General features: G+C 38.3%; 1 protein-coding gene across 4 annotated transcripts in view; it reads right to left on the minus strand.

Moving 5' to 3' along the window:
- Window positions 1-436: 436 nt before the first annotated feature.
- clint1b (clathrin interactor 1b) overlaps window positions 437-17,110 on the minus strand; it is a 54,886-nt gene continuing 38,212 nt past the window's right edge. For 3 of the 4 annotated variants that reach the window (XM_063011350.1, XM_063011351.1, XM_063011353.1), the window contains 5 exons: window positions 14,958-15,039; window positions 13,299-13,376; window positions 11,071-11,333; window positions 10,696-10,885; window positions 437-2,544 (listed from right to left, as the gene is read on the minus strand). In XM_063011350.1, coding sequence (XP_062867420.1) covers window positions 2,210-2,544; window positions 10,696-10,885; window positions 11,071-11,333; window positions 13,299-13,376; window positions 14,958-15,039 — 948 coding nt within the window. In that variant the 3' untranslated portion in view covers window positions 437-2,209. The remainder of the gene's footprint in view (window positions 2,545-10,695; window positions 10,886-11,070; window positions 11,334-13,298; window positions 13,377-14,957; window positions 15,040-17,110) is intronic. The other variant, XM_063011352.1, reaches the window with a different exon arrangement.

Below are 17,110 nucleotides of genomic sequence, written 5' to 3' on the forward strand. Positions count from 1 at the left end.
AACCCCAAAACATCACTGCTCTAGAGGAGATCTGAATGGAGGAATGGGCCAAAATACCAGCTACAGTGTGTGCAAACCTGGTGAAGACTTACAGGAAACGTTTGACCTCTGTCATTGCCAACAAAGGTTATGTTACAAAGTATTGAGTTGAACTTTTGTTATTGACCAAATACTTATTTTCCACCATAATTTACAAATAAATTCTTTAAAAATCCTACAATGTGATTTCCTGGATTTTTTTTTTTTTTCCCTCATTTTTGTCTCTCATAGTTGAAGTGTACCTATGATGAAAATTACAGACCTCTCTCATCTTTCTAAGTAGGAGAACTTGCACAATCAGTGGCTGACTAAATACTTTTTGGCCCCACTGTAGGTAAAATCCATCTTCCAAATATACCTGATTTAAAAGTAAATATCCACAAAAATCACAAAAGTATTAACATAGTCATACAGAAAACTTTATTAAAATGAATCAAGTCCAAAAAATAAAATCTAAAAAGAAAATTTTTTAAAAGGAGGTGCCTGACCTTGTTTTTGCTTTTTCTGTCCCATGCCAACATCATTTTATTCACAGGTTCTATATAATGTTAACTTATTAAAATAAGAAACTGAACCATTTAAATTAGTTAAAGAGTAATAAAATAAAGATTTTTTGTCTATTTTAATGTAACTTGGTATGATAAAAGGGAAAATATTTGTTTACAGCAGCATATGAAAATAATAAACAATAATAGAAAAAATGTGACAGAGTTGACCATTATCCATATGCTTGTTGCAGAATTTTGTACACAGGGTGTAATACTGAGGTGATACAAGAAAAGTTCACTTAACACAGCCCATTTCATGCATGAGACTATGTTAGTAGTGACAGCCTATTGAGACATTATGAACAGTAATTCATTACCCATTAAATTTGCAGCAGCACCGTATTCAGTACATGTAATGACACGTGACCAAAGACAAACATTCTAACTTCAACCAGCATTGAAACCATCAGTTCTAAGAAGTCTCAAATTTAACTTCAAATTGCCTATATTCTTCTTTCTGTCCCTGTATATTCTACTTCATCATATTTAATGTCCAGAACAAATAACGACTTGTTTACATGAAACATATCGTCTTTCATACCCCCAAATAACCACTCATGCCAACCAAAACATTTTCAACATTTAGCAGAACCCATATAAGCCTTACATTAACTTTCATTCAGTTTATGGCTGCCTAATGTATTGATCTTGAGCAACAACAACTTGAACACTGCTACTATATCAAGAGTAGAGGTGGAATTTTATGGTAAACAGACAATCAAAAGTGAGTATTTTTGTGTAAACCAGCATCATAGAATTTAATAAATGAATCAAAGCAGCACAGTCTGTTCACCTCATGGTGCATTTTAAATTCATATTGTGTGTACCGTTTTAGAATAACATGTTACTGGTTCATTTTCTTCAGATTTTATAATCACAGTATAACATCATCATCAAACCTGTAATCTAAACATAGTTGTCAAAGGAATGACTATCATATATTAGGTCCTTAGGTTCAAAGACAGTTGACACATTGGTCTAATAATGTCTGACTTTGATGATTTACAGATTGTAAATGCTATGTGAAGTGCAAATGTAGAGAACCAACTGCAGAAGACCCAGGAAAGCAAAAAACAAAAAAATTGACCTGTGTTACACCTTTGACTTTCAGAAGTTTTAACCTTTAATAACTCTAAAAACAATGCAATAATTTAATTCTTCTTCACAAACCACTAAATATTTACAAAATCAACCGCTTGCAGCATTTTAGTCACAGCATGAACAGTGAAAGTTGAGGTAATTCCTGAATTTAAACTGATTTAAAAATAGTGAGAATGGAATGTTAAAATTGATGGAGTGAAGAAACACATCTGTAAATGATGTTTGGAGATTTCTAGCCATCTGCAAATATGCCAAGAGTGAATTTTGTTAAGTCATTTTAATTTTTAGGTATGTAATTTATGCCAGCAACCATTACAAAAACTGTCCGTTTTTAATCACCCATCCCTAAATCAAGAAAAACTCATTTACCCCCACCCCCACATTTATTTACTCAAAATTTTAAATGATTCAGTGGTCCAGACAATGGCTAGTTTTGTCAGTTCTGTCCATTTCACTGGATAGAGCTCCTTCTTTTATAATGGTTTATTTGGAGCATTTCTTCACCATGTCCTTATGTTCCTTCATTTTTCAAAGTTGCCAAGGTTTGTAAAGGCATGTGTTTTGGGTTGCATCATAGCAGGGTTTATGCCCTGACACATGCCAAGGCCACCTGTAAGGCCCAAGCCTACAGGTGCCATGTTTATGTTCATTCCTATTAGTCCTTGACTGGCAGACATTCCTCCTATTCCCATAGAGCCCATTCCTACTGTGCCTGTGGCCATAGTGGCTGGCATTGCCATACCCATGCTCCCACTTGCCATCATAGGGTTTATAGTTGGCCCTGAAGGCATGGACTGGGCTTGGAGAGCTAATCCAGCAAAGTTCTGGGCAATCATGTTCACTGATGGTTGGACACCTGAAAGAGAGGAAAATAATTAGCAATCAACTAATTTGTTTTTATTTTTACATTACCATAGAGTGAAAGGAAAAGTAGTCAAAAGTAGTCACTTTTGTTATTTAGTGCTTTTAAAAAAAAATCTACTGCATAGTTAAACACTATGTGTTGTAAATCTGTACTTCTGTATAGTGGATATAAAAAAAGTCCACAAACCTGAACCCAATCTGACAGATTTAAATGTTCATTGCTGTGTTGTGTATTTATATATATATATATATATATATACAGTGTATCACAAAAGTGAGTACACCCCTCACATTTCTGCAGATATTTAAGTATATCTTTTCATGGGACAACACTGACAAAATGACACTTTGACACAATGAAAAGTAGTCTGTGTGCAGCTTATATAACAGTGTAAATTTATTCTTCCCTCAAAATAACTCAATATACAGCCATTAATGTCTAAACCACCGGCAACAAAAGTTAGTACACCCCTTAGTGAAAGTTCCTGAAGTGTCAATATTTTGTGTGGCCACCATTATTTCACAGAACTGCCTTAACTTTCCTGGGCATGGAGTTTACCAGAGCTTCACAGGTTGCCACTGGAATGCTTTTCCACTCCTCCATGACGACATCACGGAGCTGGCGGATATTCGAGACTTTGCGCTCCTCCACCTTCCACTTGAGGATGCCCCAAAGATGTTCTATTGGGTTTAGGTCTGGAGACATGCTTGGCCAGTCCATCACCTTTACCCTCAGCCTCTTCAATAAAGCAGTGGTCGTCTTAGAGGTGTGTTTGGGGTCATTATCATGCTGGAACACTGCCCTGCGACCCAGTTTCCGGAGGGAGGGGATCATGCTCTGCTTCAGTATTTCACAGTACATATTGGAGTTCATGTGTCCTTCAATGAAATGTAACTCCCCAACACCTGCTGCACTCATGCAGCCCCAGACCATGGCATTCCCACCACCATGCTTGACTGTAGGCATGACACACTTATCTTTGTACTCCTCACCTGATTGCTGCCACACATGCTTGAGACCATCTGAACCAAACAAATTAATCTTGGTCTCATCAGACCATAGGACATGGTTCCAGTAATCCATGTCCTTTGTTGACATGTCTTCAGCAAACTGTTTGTGGGCTTTCTTGTGTAGAGACTTCAGAAGAGGCTTCCTTCTGGGGTGACAGCCATGCAGACCAATTTGATGTAGTGTGCGGCGTATGGTCTGAGCACTGACAGGCTGACCCCCCACCTTTTCAATCTCTGCAGCAATGCTGACAGCACTCCTGCGCCTATCTTTCAAAGACAGCAGTTGGATGTGACGCTGAGCACGTGCACTCAGCTTCTTTGGACGACCAACGCGAGGTCTGTTCTGAGTGGACCCTGCTCTTTTAAAATGCTGGATGATCTTGGCCAGTGTGCTGCAGCTCAGTTTCAGGGTGTTGGCAATCTTCTTGTAGCCTTGGCCATCTTCATGTAGCGCAACAATTCGTCTTTTAAGATCCTCAGAGAGTTCTTTGCCATGAGGTGCCATGTTGGAACTTTCAGTGACCAGTATGAGAGAGTGTGAGAGCTGTACTACTAAATGGAAGACACCTGCTCCCTATGCACACCTGAGACCTAGTAACACTAACAAATCACATGACATTTTGGAGGGAAAATGACAAGCAGTGCTCAATTTGGTCATTTAGGGGTGTAGTCTCTTAGGGGTGTACTCACTTTTGTTGCCGGTGGTTTAGACATTAATGGCTGTATATTGAGTTATTTTGAGGGAAGAATAAATTTACACTGTTATATAAGCTGCACACAGACTACTTTTCATTGTGTCAAAGTGTCATTTTGTCAGTGTTGTCCCATGAAAAGATATACTTAAATATCTGCAGAAATGTGAGGGGTGTACTCACTTTTGTGATACACTGTATATATATATGTAACCTGGACCTCACAAATGCCTTGTTGAACAAATAGGCAGACACAACCAAAGACACTCTTCTTCCCAAGCTATTACAGCTTCAAAGGGGGCCCAATTTTACCCATATTTTTGGAAAAGGATGTCCAACAAGCTTGTGGTCAGTAATTTACATACCTTTGGCCAAATGGTGCATTAAAATGCCCATACAAACTGATTAAGTACGAAAGTATTAAAATGCTATAAATTAATAAATGCGTTAAGTACAAAGCTGTTGTTGGCTGTTACAGCTGTGATATGTCTACGCTATGAAGAAATTTGCATAAATTGGCTTATTCTTTTCTCTATTCTTCCTGGGTGATTGTATTCAATTACTCTTAAATGTATGAGGGTTCCTTTTATGTATTCACATTTTATCCATAATTGTTATCGGGGTTCAGGTCAGGAGACTATATTCTTTTTTTTGTTTTTAAGTCTCGAATTATTTTGGCTTTATGTTTGAGTTCTGCTATAAGTAACATTTATGTTAATGTATTTGCATGAGGTGCATCTCTTTCAAATTATCCTCATCATTACTTTGACAGCATATAGTGTAACCTAACTGTTCAGGAATGATTTATCATTCCATTAACATAACTAGGGATGCATCAATACCATTTTTTCCCAACCGAGTACGAGTACGAGTACAAGTACATGTATTTTAGTACTCGCCGATACCGATACCTATTTAGAATGATGCAATCTGGAGCATTATGGAATAGTGTAGTTTTTAGTGTAAAATAGTGCAGTGGAACAGTTGCTTGGGTTGCCATCACTAATAAAACACCGCACAGCCATCATTGAGAAAGCTTCTGACAAGCTAACGTTAACGTTCATTAATAAACGCACGTAATTAACGTTGTGCACATCATACATGCGATGCGATTCTGCTGATTGAAATATTTACTTTAAAAGGATAATACAGTCCGATCCCATCTGAGCCGATTCTATCAGCACATACATTCGTGGTTCACCTCGGTAAATCGTAAACGACTCTGAGTCGGCTCCCGCTCTGTGGTAATAACCAGTATAATTAAGCCTGAGCTTTATAATGTAAGCGAGTCACACAAAATGTTCTGTAGTAGTTGGTGTTTATTTACAACCGCATCATTCATTATAACAGTAAACACGGAGAGATGACTGAGAAAAGAAGCTTAAAATGAGTCGACTCCTGAATCACTTGTATCGACACTGTGAACAGAGTATTGAACACAAACACGTCCTATAACAGCGGTCGCTGCTTTTGTAACCGGTTATCCAAAAAGACAATGACAAGATAGAAAAAATACGACTTCAGAGTCAAAGTGTGTCACTTGCCAATGTTAAGTATGGACTCACTCCGAGCAGCATTGGTGATAATAGTAACGAGTTAATCCAACTAAATTCCTTTAATCCAATCTCCCAAAATGAACTAACTGTGTTGATTAAATCATCTAAGTCATCATCGTGTATACTCGATCCTGTTCCAACTCGTTTACTTAAAAGATTTACTCCCAGCTATTGTAGAGCCCCTGCTTACATTAATCAATGCATCCCTTAGCCTTGGGTATGTACCTAAATTGTTTAAAAGTGCCGTTATTAAACCCCTGATTAAAAAACCTAATCTTGATCCACATGTACTAGCTAATTATAGGCCAATTTCAAACCTTCCTTTTGTCTCTAAGATATTAGAAAAAGTAGTTTCCAAACAATTATGTTCTTATTTGAATGAAAATTGTATTCATGAAAAATTTCAATCAGGATTTAGACCCAACCATAGTACCGAAACCGCATTAATTACAGTAGTTAACGAGTTGTTAATGTCTTCTGATAATGGACGTGTCTCTTTTCTTGTTCTATTAGATCTTAGTGCAGCGTTTGATACGGTCGATCATAACATTTTACTGGAGAGGCTAGAAAATACAGTAGGTGTTAAAGGACTCGCACTCTCTTGGTTTCAATCATATCTGACTGACCGCTCGCAATTTGTTTATGTAAATAATAAATGCTCGGAAACTACAAAAGTAAAGTGTGGTGTTCCACAGGGGTCGGTACTTGGACCGCTATTATTTACACTCTATATGCTTCCACTAGGTGAAATTATTCATAAACATGGCATAAAATTTCACTGCTATGCAGATGACACACAGCTGTATATATCAGCCAAACCAAATGATACTGACACAATCAGTAAGATTGAAGATTGTGTAAATGACATAAAAAACTGGATGTCGTGCAATTTTCTTTTACTTAATTCAGATAAGGTTTTACATATATATTCAGATATAGGTTTTACTTGTTGGCTCTAAAGCTGCAAGAGACAAGTTGTCTAACCTGGTGCTAAACCTAAACACGTTCTCTGTTACTCCCAAGCCCAGATGTAAAAAACTTGGGTGTCACAATAGATTCAGATCTTTCCTTTGATACACACGTTAATAATATTACTAGAGTTGCTTTCTATCATTTGCGTAATATCTCTAAAATAAGAAATATACAATCTGTTAATGACGCTGAAAAACTGATCCATGCGTTTATAACTTCTCGGTTAGATTATTGTAATGCTCTTCTAACTGGATGCTCTGGAAGATCCTTAAACAAACTCCAGTTAGTTCAAAATGCAGCAGCTCGAGTGCTAACTAGAACTAAAAAATTTGATCATATTAGTCCTGTTCTATCATCTCTACACTGGCTGCCAGTTAAATTCCGCATTGATTACAAAATACTTTTACTAACCTATAAAGCGCTACATGGTCTGGCTCCACAGTATCTGAGTGAACTTATTAATCACTACAACCCAGCGCGTCCATTTCGTTCACAAGATGCAGGGTTTACTTATAGTTCCTAAAATTAAAAAGACCACAGCTGGTGGAAGAGCATTTTCTTACAAAGCTCCACAACTTTGGAATAATCTTCCTGCCTCTGTTCGGGATTCGGACAGTCTCAATGTTTAAGTCTAGACTGAAAACATATTTATTTTCTCAGGCTTTTGATTAATATAGACAAAGGCGCAGAGCTTGGGGGTTCTTGGTCATAGAAACTTGTGGTGATCAGGGATGTTGGGTTGCTGTCGTTCTGCCTCTCTTATCCGATCACTCAGGTTTGATGACGTTGGGGAGATGGGCGCTGATGTCCTGTGAAAGCCTTCATGACCTTGTTACCTGCTCGCTCTCCCTTTTAGTTATGCTGTAATAATTAGGGCTGCCGGAGTCTAAAACTCTCTGTAAAACTGTTTTACTCAACTAGCATTGTACAGTACATTATTAACTACATTCTTTGTTGTTTTACTCCAAAGGCATTCTGATGGAAACCTGTTTACCCGCCGAGGTTAAGAATTAAAGTCGAGACTGCCGTGACAACTATGCTGCTCGTGCCGGATGTGACGGGTCTGGAGTAATTGCTCCAAGAATGACAAGAAATCACTACAGACTTTATTGAAGACTAGAGCGAAGAACAACTCTATTATTATTTATCTATTTATTACCAGTTATAACTTTTAGATCATTTAATTCTGTGTTTGTATGCTCTGTGTAAATCGTGTATTTACTTAAAGTTTCCTCCAGGCCACCCAAGAAGGATGGGCCCTGCTGAGTCTGGTTCCTCTCAAGGTTTCTTCCTGTAATGTTCAGGGAGTTTTTCCTTGCCACAGTCGCCCTCGGCTTGCTCAACAGGGGCAGGGTTTTTTTTTGTATCTGTTGGTCCTGGATTTTGTAAAGTTGCTTTGAGACAATGTCTATTGTAAAAAGCGCTATATAAATAAACTTGACTTGACTTATCTTCGCTGTTAGCTCTATTTTGAAGGTTTTGTTTTTTTTCAAACGGAACTAAATAACATTAAACGTGCGTGTGAGCGTGGTCAGTGAGAATAATTCAATCTGTCTCCCGTGGGTGAAAAATTAATTGCTTTAGTTTTAGAAGTAAAAAAATCTCGCAATGTCACGCACTCGCGCCCCACAGGTTGAAAATCCCTGCGTTAACGCAGCAACGTGCACTAGGCACAAGGTATCGGATGTTTAGTATCGGAGCCTCGTTTGCGAGTGCGAGTACGAGTTAATGAGCGCGGTATCGGGCTAATACCCGATACTAGTATCGGTACTCATGCATCTCTAAACATAACATTTGCGAATGAAGGGCATCTGACCCACCAACAGCAGAACTTTGAAGAGATTTAAACTTGAGAGCTTGGGATCTCAGCAGTGGTGGGTTAGTGTATTTTGCAGAGGCACCACCAAAGCGACCCTCATATTAACTTATGTGATTTAATTATTAACATAAATGGCTCATTAGCACATCTCTAGTCTTATATTTAATTTCACAACTAATACTAAACTAAAAAATGTTAGAATTGTGTCACTTGTAATAGTGACAAAAAATAACTGGACAGCTTTAATAAACAAAATGTTGCAGGGATTGTAGACATTCACTGAAAACTCTAGCCTTTATACTTACAGTAGTGTTCCAAAAAATAGTGGTGATTTAAAAAAAGCGAATAAAGCACAAAATCATTATAATAACTTTTATTTCCATAAATGCAAATGTACTGAAAACACTACACTTTCAATTCTAAATCAAAACATTAATAAAATTTAGCCAGTTTGTGTTAATCCTTTACAGAAAGTAAAGGAAAATTAATATTAGGCTGTTCAAAATAATAGCAGTGCCAGCATTTTTCTTTAAAAACTCAAAAAAAAATTTTTTCTATAAACTGAAAAAAATGTTTGAGGTTTCACTTTACTTTAAATTACTGAACTAATATTTAGTGGCATAACAATTGTTTCCGAGATCTGTGTTGCATGGAGTCGACCAACTTCTGGCACCTCTGAACAGGTATTCCAGTCCAGGATGATTAGACTACATTCCACAGTTCTTCTGCAATTTTGGGTTTTGCCTCAAAAAACGTGCTTCAGATATCAGAACACAAGTTCTCTATGGGATTGAAGTCAGGGGACTGTGCTGGCCACTCTATTACCTTAATCTTGTTTGTCTGTAACCAAGATGTTTTGGGTCATTGTCATGTTAAAACACCCATTTTAAGGACATTTCTTCTTCGACATAGGGCCACATGATGATCTCAAGTATTCTGATTCTAATATTCAAACTGATCCATGATCCCTCGTATGCCATAAATAGGCGTAACACCATGGTATGAAAAACATCCCCATATCAAAGTTTTGTACCACCATGCTTTACTGTCTTCACAGTAAAGTACTTTGGCTTGAATTCAGTGTTCGGGGGTCGTCTCACATACTGTCTACGGCCACTAGACCCAAAAAGAACAATTTTGCTTTCATCAGTCCACAAATGTTGAGCCATTTCTCTTTGGACCAGTCAATGTGTTCCATGGCAAATTTGAACCCATGCAGGACACGTCTTTTTCTTAACAACGGAACTTTACAAGGAGTTCTTGCTGGTAAATTGGCTTCACTTAATCATCTTCTGTACTCACTGGTAAATTGAGATGTTCCTTGATCTTTCTGGAGGTGATCATTGGCTGAGTATTTGCCATTTTGGCTATTTTTCGATCCTTTCGAACAGTAGTTCCACGCTTCCTTCCGCGTCTTTTAGGTTTTGGTTGTCACTTCAAGGCATTTGAGATCATTTTAGCTGAGCAGCCTATAATTTGCTGCACTTCTCTGTATGTTTTTTCCTTCTACATTCAACTTTTTAATCAAAGTACGCTGTTCATCAGAACAATGTGTGGAACAACCCATTTTACCCAGTATTTCAGAAGGAAATGCGCTATGACCAAGCTGTGCAACATTTGCCACCCTCCTACATTAAATAAGGGCCAAAATTGACTCCCGTTCTTCTGCAGAATGAATGACTTCACCAATTGAACTCCTCACTGCTATTATTTTGAACAACCCCCTTTCAATCAATGCTTTGATTACTCAGAATGAGCGGCATGCATGTCCTAATTTTTGGGTTTGTTTTGTTTTCATTACTTTACTACACTTTCAAGTAAATGATTTGCTATGTAGAAATATCACTTCTACTAAAAACAGTGATTCATCAGGTTAATGGTGTTGGACTGCTATTTTTGTGAACACCACTGTATACAGAGGTTTTTGGGTTAACAGGTGATTGAAATATGCATAAATTCAGGATATCAGGATTAAATATAATTAATTAAAACGGCACAATACATCAGGCTCAACATAATGGTTTACAGTAAACACACTTGTGCAATAAATATGCAAACATAGACAAACAAAATTCAGTGTGTGCTTGCCTCACCTTGCTGCATCATGGTGTTAAGGCTAGGCTGTGAAGGCTTAGGAGGATTCATCCCCAGAAAGTCTAAGTTAATGTTGACGTTTGGGTCAGACCACGTGGCAGGCATTGAGGTTTTCTCTCCTTGCTTCTGAACATCTATTTGCTGAGGTAACAAAGGGCCTCCTAAACTGTGCACCGTCCCCCCTAGGGTCTGGATAATTGGAAAAAAAATTGTTAAGAAGGATGGTAAGAGAACAGTCATGCTGATTTGATACTCTAATGGCAGTTTTGTTACACCACCATCTTATAGACCAAAAGTAAGAAGTCAGAGAAATACAAGTCATTAATTTTACAAGCAAACATAGGCTAGGACTTCACAATAAGTCTTAAAGCTACCTGTGATCTGGACATGGAGAACCCGGTGTTCTGTGGGCACATGGTGAAAGGCATGCTTTGAGAGGCGCTCAGACTGCTCTGGTTAGAGCCCATCAGTTCAAAAAGATCAGCAGAGGGTGGCTGCGTGGACTGTGATTTGGTGGATGAGAATAAAGTGTCAGTAAAAAGATCTTGGGCAGCAGATGAGCCTGTGGATGCAGGTGGGCTTACTGAAGAAAAGGCGCTCCAGTCACCAAACTCGCCATTCCCAGTTGATGCTGATCCTAAAAGCCATAAATATAGATATCTATACATATACAAATATACATACATACACTGTATAACAATTTTTAACACTGGAAAAAAAATGCAAGCAAAAATGTGGTCAAAAAGACAACGTCAATAAGGCAGGGATTACCACTATTACTAGAAACTGCTTATCCACAGTCCAGTGGAGTTTAATGTATTCCAATACATTATATATATTTAAATACCAAAATAATAGTAACACCAACAGGAATAATAATAATCATCTAAAAATGGTGCTGCTAACAACAGTTTACACACAGTAATGTTAGTGTTTATTCTAATGACCTAAAAATGATTTTATTTTATTTTTATTTTTATTATTGTCCCCCCCAACCCCCACCCCACCTACAAGTGAGGCTCCACTCAAGAGTTTTAGCAGGGGAGACGAGGCATGTAATGTGCACTGACGGGTGTCTGTCCCCATAACGCTCAGCAGGTAGCAGTTCCATCTGGAGCCCTCCATCACTCATTAATATTTTACCTAACCTGTGTCTGTGTGAAGTCATGTAGGCTCCTCTATCACACTTCAGAGCGAGCGAGCGAACAGCCTTATGTGGCTTGTGCTGTGATAAACTAGAGTTTTTTAAGCCTTTAGTTTAAAAGACAAAATACTTAATAATTACTTGTGTAAAATTTCATTCATTCTATTAAATAAACTATTATCTATGCCATTAACCCTTTACCCCTCGACAAAAAAAAAAAAATCAGGATGGTGTCAGCACTGCATTGACACTAGCATGGTCTTTTGTGTTGTTCTAGTAAGTGTATAAAGTACAGTAGTGCTAGGATTTTGAAATGTTTGAATAATTTAATACTGGCACTCTTTATTGGGAACACGGATACTACTTCTTAGGAACACATACTCTGTGTGTGTACAGTTAGACACATGCAGATTGTGTTTTCCTCTAGTCTTTAATCAGTGTACACTTTTTAACCACAGGACACAGTTGGAGCATTGATCTCCTCCCAGTATTATCTATATTAGGGTTTTTAAAAATCCCCAACAACACTGCTGCACCTAATACACGCAAAAAAAACCACCACAGAGTACCACATCATTATCACACTAAGAATGGTCCACCACTCAAATAACATCTGGTTAGTGGGGGTCCTATGTGGGTTTTCTGATTGATAAATGGGGCTTGGGGTGGTAGTTTATCAGAATGTTAGCTGTAAATCAATCAATTAGTGTACAAAACAGATAGGTGTTCCTAATAATGTGCTCAATGAGTGTATACAAGCAAGAAAAACTAAATATTAAATGTGCCATATCTTTTGTACATGCCACAATTTATACACCCCTTTGCAATATGTTAAATTTAAAAGTACCAGAACATTTGGTACTCAGAAACACAAACTTGGCTTTTACCACTGGCTATGAGCTAAGTATGTAAGTTTGCAATTAAAACACTCCAGGTGCTTTTCAGGTTTGGCACCAAAAGGACTCAAGGGCAACATTTTTGATGTCTTGGTATTAAGAGCGCAGTTATTTTGTCTAAAACTATAAAAATGAACTAGATATACTGATCAATGTTGAAAACAAATACTTACTGCCACTCAATCATTAAACAAAAATTTATTTAGTTATGAAAAGGCATACAAAACCCCCCCCAAAAAATACAGTAACTGAATAGAGCTGCAACTGTAGCCCACATTAGTGCAGACTAAAGTGAAAACCTTTAACAAGATTAATGTGGGGGCTGGAAGAATGGATCATAAATCAGAACGCTGTATCAAGGAGTGGTTATGCACACTGTAAGCAGTGGTTGCATACAGGCCAGCAAACACAGAAAGCAACGTAGCTGCTAAATCTGCCATGAGTATATTTTGTATGTTTACATGTTTAAAGATGCCAATGTCAGCACAGAGGATTGATTACAAAATGTAAAAACACTACCCACGTTAAGGATGCATACAATGTTGTGAAGCTCTACACATACCAGCAGCTGAAGGGAGACTAGCAGAAGCAGCAGGGGAGGAAAAATCAGCAAAGTCAGCAATGAGGTCTGAGCTCCCACCTACAGAGAATCAAATGCTAGATGAAAATCCAAATCCCATGTCATTTACATAGTGAATATAATAAATACACTAATATCTCAGGCCAAACTAAAATCCTCTAAATTATAATAAAAGTAACTGTACTTTTACACACATACACACGTGTACTAACACATACAAACACAACATAAGCCTTTGCTTTTTTTAGTGAGGACAGGGGACTGTGGGGTTGCTGACAAGATAAAGGAGGACAGCAGCATCTGTGCAACTCTCACACATTTTTTTTCAGACAGACTTACAGCCCCATCTGGGCCACCTGAAAGTTTTTAATCACTGTCCCATGCTGAGCAAACAGACACAAATTTTAGAGAAAAGTTTTCTTACAAAAAATCAGGTTAAGTATTGGAACTGACAGCATTAGTTTTGGGGACTTTTCATTTTTGTATTCTTTTTTTATAGCTAGACTAAGTCTAGTTTAATTTTTATTTTATGATTAAGTGGCAGCAAGTACCTGTGTTTGGTCATTGATCAATATATATTTTTTTCAGTTTTAGATATACAAAACTTACAATTTAACAGACTAATAGGGGGTGCACTGGTGGGTAAAATGCGATTGTCTGAAACAGCAATTTTTTTTTTTTTTCCCAGGGGGTGTGAAAATATACGAAAACACAACACTAAGGTCCTGTACTACTGAGGAGATATTTCATTTACTTTGTGTGAATTATTTTTTTTTGCCTTGATCGTATAGTGGGGACTCGAAGTATCTATTGTTCTAAGTCTGAAGCACTGCTGGTGGCTACTGGCGCAGTGCTGGTGCTAAGCACTAGAACTTGCAAAAATTAAGCATAAAACACAGAAAAAGGCGAGCCTCCCTACAAAATAAAGCCTAACACTGATGTAAACAGAGAGTCGTGCGCCGACCTGGTCTTGGTACGCTACTCGCGGGAATTTTAAACAATCGGACAGGACATTTGGTTTTCCAGATCTTGTTTGTTAAATCCGAAATCCGTTAACTGGAAGTCCATTAAATCGAGGTTTCACTGTAATTATTGCACTCTTGATAACAAATAATAAAAAAATGTTGCACTTAGGTCCTGTTGGAAACCTAAGAGTACCTGGGGCGCCTTAACTGCAATCTTACACACTTAGCTCATAGCCAGTGGTAAAAGCCAAGTTTCTGTTTCTGAGTAGCAAATGTTCTGGTACTTAAGAGTATTTACAAGAAAATGCTGGTACACACCACTGCATTTAAAAAAAACAAAAAAACCCTGAAAACATATGTTGTGAATGCAGTGTGGTTCAAGTAAGAATGTAACCATGAATTGAACATTTGGGGGGGCAAATCTACCAGAGGGAGGGGGGTTCCTGCCATATAAACAACTGATGAGAATGCTGATGGATTTTAGCATTAAACAAAGCTAGTAAGAGGAATATGTTTATTTTAATTTCTTTATTTGTTAATTTTTACATAATTATATTAGGGGAGGGCACTTGGAGCATAACTGAACATTAAGGGAAGGGAAGGGAAGGGGATGTCCCCCCCCCAATATATACTGTGATTACAGCCCTGGGTTGAAAGTAAGTGCTGTTTACTTTACCTGCAGCTGCTGGCTGTTTCGCTTCAGAATCCACCATGAACAAATCTGAGAGTACCGTTGTAGATGACTGACTGCATGATGTCTGAAAAATAGGGTTTGAAATGAGAAAAGTGAAAATTTTTTAAAAGCTGAAGCAATTCCTACAGCTACAGCATTAGAGTTCATTTAGGAGAAACACTATAATTTTTAAAAATAAAAATCCTTCCTCCGGAGGAAACCGGAGCTCCTGTGTGTATATATACAGTGGGGAAAATAAGTATTTGATCCCATGCTGATTTTGTAAGTTTACCCCCTTACAAAGACTTGAACAGTCTATAATTTTTATGGAAGGTTTATTTTAACAGAGAGAGACAGAATATCAACAAAAAATCCAGAAAAAAACCCATTAAATAAAGGTTATAAATTAATTTGTATTTAATTAAGGGAAATAAGTATTTGATCCCCTACCAACCAGCAAGAATTCTGACCCCCACAGACCGGTTATGTGCCCATAAGGCACACAAATTAGTCCTGTCCCTGTATAAAAGACACCTGTCACAGAATCAGTTTCTTCCATTCAAATCTTTTGACCACCATGGGCAAGACCAAAGAGCTATCAAAGGACATCAGGGACAAGATTGTAGACCTGCACAAGGCTGGAATGGGCTACAAGACCATCAGCAAGAAGCTTGGTGAGAAAGAGACCACTGTTGGCGCGATAATTCGAAAATGGAAGAAATACAAGATCACAGTCAATCGTTCTCGCTCTGGAGCTCCATGCAAGATCTCACCTGGTGGGGTAAGAATGATTCTGAGAAAGGTGAGGTCAGCCCAGAATTACACGGGAGGAGCTTGTCAATGATCTCAAGGGAGCTGGTTGCACAGTCACCAAGAAAACCATTAGTAACACACTTCGCCGTAATGGATTGAGATCCTGCAGTGCCCGCAAAGTCCCTCTGCTCAAGAAGGCTCATGTACAGGGCCGTCTGAAGTTTGCCAATGAACACTTGAATGATTCAGAGAAAGCTTGGGAGAATGTGATCAGATTGAGCTCTTTGGCATCAACTCCACTCGCCGTGTTCTTGGGGTCATAGCCAGCATTTCTCTGCTCCCAGCTCCCTTGAGATCATTGACAAGCTCCTCCCGTGTAATTCTGGGCTGACCTCACCTTTCTCAGAATCATTCTTACTCCACCAGGTGAGATGTGATAAGTACCGTCGTCGCCCAAGATCACAGCGCTCCGACAATCATTCACTGCTGCTTCAACTCCCTAATGCCTTGATTTGCCCACCTATGAATGACCGCACATTAAGTAATGGAAATGTAGTACTTAATGACAGCTCTCTCAACAATAAATCAGCTTGTATATCTGAAGTCATTCTGAACAAGAAAATTGACTTCATGTTGTTAACTGAAAGTTGGCAGCAACCAAGTGAATTTCTAGCTCTGAATGATGCTACACCATCGGGTTATCAATACATTGATCAGCCTCGCACCTCTGGTCGAGGAGGAGGACTAGCAGTACTTTACCGCTCTTTGTACAGGGTCAAAAAAGTGTCTGTCCATCCCACAAACTCATTTGAATGCCTTGCTCTAAAAATAGCAGGGTCTTTACCACTGTTGATTTTGTTGGTTTATCGTCCACCTAAATCTATTTCTGATTTTCTGTCTGAAATGTCCGAATTGCTCGCTTTGCTTTCTCCTCTGTTTCCCTCAATAATAGTGCTAGGTGATTTCAATAATCATGTTGACTCTAATAAGTGTGTACATGCCAGGGACTTCCTTGACCTGCTGCATTGTTATAATCTCACCCAACATGTAGCCACTCCCACTCATAATAAGGGTCATATCATTGACCTTCTTTGCACCACTCCCTGTGTATCTCCCTCCAATGTGCATGTTACTGATTATCATATTTCTGACCATAGTGCTGTTCACTTTGAACTATCGTTAGCCTTTCATTGTAAAAGAACACACAATCCTCGCACTATCACTTTCAGGAATACTACAGTAGAACAGTCAGTCCAACTGACCTTTCAAACACCCTTGACCAGTTTTTATTTCCACTGACCTTAACTTCTTCTAAAGGCTTGGTTCAACATTATAACAATATCCTGTCAGCTACACTCAACCAGCATGCCCCGCTACAAACTTGGGTTGTGACATTCCGCCAC

The sequence above is a fragment of the Trichomycterus rosablanca genome, chromosome 16 (genome assembly GCF_030014385.1).
Source record: "Trichomycterus rosablanca isolate fTriRos1 chromosome 16, fTriRos1.hap1, whole genome shotgun sequence".
NCBI classification, from domain to species: domain Eukaryota; kingdom Metazoa; phylum Chordata; class Actinopteri; order Siluriformes; family Trichomycteridae; genus Trichomycterus; species Trichomycterus rosablanca.